General features: G+C 45.9%; 1 protein-coding gene across 1 annotated transcript; it reads right to left on the bottom strand.

The window, feature by feature from the left end:
* Positions 1-735: 735 nt before the first annotated feature.
* On the bottom strand, positions 736-3,104 carry LOC121854052 (proline-rich protein 2-like). The gene is made up of 2 exons (XM_042348438.1): positions 3,091-3,104; positions 736-1,123 (listed from the first exon to the last, which is right to left on the bottom strand). The coding sequence occupies exons 1-2, from the start codon at positions 3,102-3,104 to the stop codon at positions 736-738; spliced, it is 402 nt and encodes a 133-aa protein (XP_042204372.1).
* Positions 3,105-3,640: the final 536 nt, after the last annotated feature.

Genomic DNA, 3,640 nt, shown 5'->3' with positions numbered 1-3,640 from the left:
TGATTATAATAATAGACCTAACCTAACCTAACCTCTCTCTGTAGGACCACACACACACACACACACACACACACACACACACACACACACACACACACACACACACACACACACACACACACACACACACACACACACACACACACACACACACACACACACACACACACACACACACACACACACACACACACACACACACACACACACACACACACACACACACACACACACACACACACACACGACCTAGCGAACAAAGTGCAGCAAACACAATGACGTTGGAGAGAGAGAGGAGAGAGAGTAATTATTTAATGATCAACCTCTTCTTCCATAACAATCTACCTGTGAGTAATTAACTGTTGTTCTAACGGGCCCAATCACAGCGGTTGGTGGTGGTTAGTTGGAGGAGGGAAGGAGGAAGGGAGAATGGTTCTGCCACCCAGGTAGTTAAATGCTCCATCGTAACGACCCACTTGGGGTAATTAGAGAATTTTATCTTACCTGGACCATCTTCACTACGGCGGTCTCTGAGAGGGTGGGAGGGGTGTGGGGAGGTGGGGGAGGGGTGGGGAGGGGGTGGGAGGTGGGGAGGGTTGGGAGGGTGGGAGGGTGGGGAGGGTGGGGAGTGGGGAGGGAGGTGGGGAGAGTGGGGAGGGTTGGGGAGGGTGGGGTGGGGTTGGGGTTAGGTTGGGTTAAGTGTCGACAAAACAACTCTTAAATAGTGGGTGAAGTCTATTGGGGTCCTGGGAGTCCTGTGGCGTTCTGTGGGGTCCTGGGGGCTCCTCGGTGGTCCTTGGTGGTCCTGTGGGGTCCTGTGGGTCTATGGGTGTCCTGGGGGCTCCTGGGGGTCCTGGTGGTACTGTGTGGGTCCTGGGGGCTCCTGGGGGTCCTGTGGGGGTCTGGGGGCTCTGGGGGCTCCTGGGGTCCCTGTGGGGGTCCTGGGGGCTCCTGGGGGTCCTGGTGGTCCTGTGGGGGTCCTGGGGGCTCCTGGGGGGTCTGTGGGGGTCCTGGGCTCCTGGGGGCTCCTGGGGGTCCTTGGGGGTCCTGGGGGTCCTGGGGGCTCCTGGGGTCCTTGGGGTCCTGTGGGGTCCTGGGGGGTCCTGTGGGGTCCTGTGGGGTCCTGTGGGGTAATAAACTCTGGAAATATCAGGTCCGCCATTTCTCTCTCTCTTCAATGGCGTCTCTACCAAGCTGGGGTTCAAGGGTTCGTTTTAGGTCTCCAATGAACCAGTTTCGTCAGCTGAGTGAGCTTTGGTTATTGTCTATCGGTGAGGGTTCGTTTTAGGTGTCGAATGAAGCAGTATCTATGGTTCGACTCGACGCCATGTTTTTTTGTTCGGATGTGTTAATTCGTCTATGACTTTAGTTACAATTATAATTAATTTTCTTATAATTCTTCACTAAATAATAAATATTTTTTAAGTATTTTATTTCAAGTAAAATATGTATAATAAAGTTTAATACTTGTATAAGATGAATAAATTTTTGTTGTGTTGATAATATATATTTATTTTACGTTAAATAAATCGAACATAAGTCAGCAGAACAGACGAAGATCAATGTTGGATTAAGACCCCGACCAAATCCTGTAAAATATAAAACAAATAAACATCAATAAACAAAAACAAACAAACAAACATAAGATAATAATAATAAAAACATTTACATAAGATTAGATTAAGATAAAATTATTCACATGACGTAGAAAAAAAAATTAATATATTTTTATTGTTCGTGGTTAATGTTACTAAAATTAACTTCTCATTTGAACACTTTTAAGAGATATATTTACGAGTTTCACACAACACATATGACAACCCACATATGACACAACCCACATATGACACAACCCACATATGACACAACCCACATATGGCTAGCCACATATGACACAACCTACATATGACCATATGACACAACCCACATATGACACAACCCATATGACAACCTACATGACACAAACCATGACAACCTACATATACTTAACCCACATATGACACAACCTACATATGACACAACCCACATATGACACAACCCACATATGACTAAACCTACATATGACACAACCACATATGACTCAACCACATGACACAACCTACATATGACACAACCCACATATGACACAACGACATATGGAAACAACCACATATGACACAACCCACATATGACACAACCTACATATGACACAACCCACATATGACACAACCGCATGACACAACCTACATATGACACAACCCACATATGACACAACCCGCATGACACAACCTACATATGACACAACCCACATATGACACAACCCACATGGCTAACCTACATGACACAACACATGCATTGACACAACACATGACACAACACACATATGACACAGCCACCACATCACACAACCTACATATGACACAACCCACATATGACACAACACATGACACAACACATATGACACAACCTACATCACACAACCCATATATGACACCTGACACATGACACAGGATAATAAAAATGCCAAGTCAACAACATTCTAGCTTTATTCTTCAGATAATTGTTAGAAAAATACAAAATCATCTCAGGGTGTTGACCTGACCTCTGACCTGACCTTGTGGCTCTATGACCTGACCTGACCTTGTGGCTCTATGACCTGACCTGACCTTGTGGCTCTATGACCTGACCTGACCTTGTGGCACTATGACCTGACCTGACCTTGTGGTTCTATTACCTGATCTGAACTTGTGGCTCTATGACCTGACGCTGACCTTGTGGCTCTATGACCTGACCTGACCTTGTGGCTCTAAGGCCCGACCTGACCTTGTGGCTCTATGACCTGACCTGACTGTGGCTCTATGACCTGACCTGACCTTGTGGCTCTATGACCTGACCTGACCTTGGCTCTATGACCTGACCTTGTGGCTCTATGACCTGACCTGACTGTGGCACTATATGACCTGACCTGACCTTGTGGCACTATGACCTGACCTGACCTTGTGGCTCTATGACCTGACCTGACGGCCTGACCTGACCTTGTGGCTATGACCTGACCTGACCTTGTGGCACTATGACCTGACCTGACCTTGTGGCTCTATGACCTGACCTGACCTCTTCACCGTCATCGTTCACGCCATTAATCTCATAAGGTGGCAGGAATAACATACATACATACATACATACATACATACATACATACATACATACATACATACATAGGGAGAATGAACACTATTATATATACACACACACATACAATCACATATACACACATACATGTACGGAGAGATACTGAAAAATATTATACACACATACACATACATTCATACATACATTATACATACATACATACATACACACACACACACACACACACACACACACACACACACACACACACTGGGTTCCTTAAGTAATTTCCTTATATTAATTTATACAGTGAACACGTAAAGGGTTTAATAACATGACCTGACCTGGCCTAGCCTGACCTAACCTGACCTAACCTAACCTGACCTAACCTGACCTGACCTAACCTGACCTGACCTGACTAACCTGACCTGAGCTAACCTAACCTGACCTGACCTGACCTAACCTGACCTAACCTAACCTGACCTAACCTGACCTGACCTAACTGCTGACCTGACCTAACTGACCTGAACTA

Source organism: Homarus americanus, unplaced genomic scaffold, assembly GCF_018991925.1.
Source record: "Homarus americanus isolate GMGI-L3 unplaced genomic scaffold, GMGI_Hamer_2.0 scaffold55751, whole genome shotgun sequence".
NCBI classification, from domain to species: Eukaryota; Metazoa; Arthropoda; class Malacostraca; order Decapoda; family Nephropidae; genus Homarus; species Homarus americanus.
This window is presented reverse-complemented; position numbering and strand designations above follow the sequence as displayed.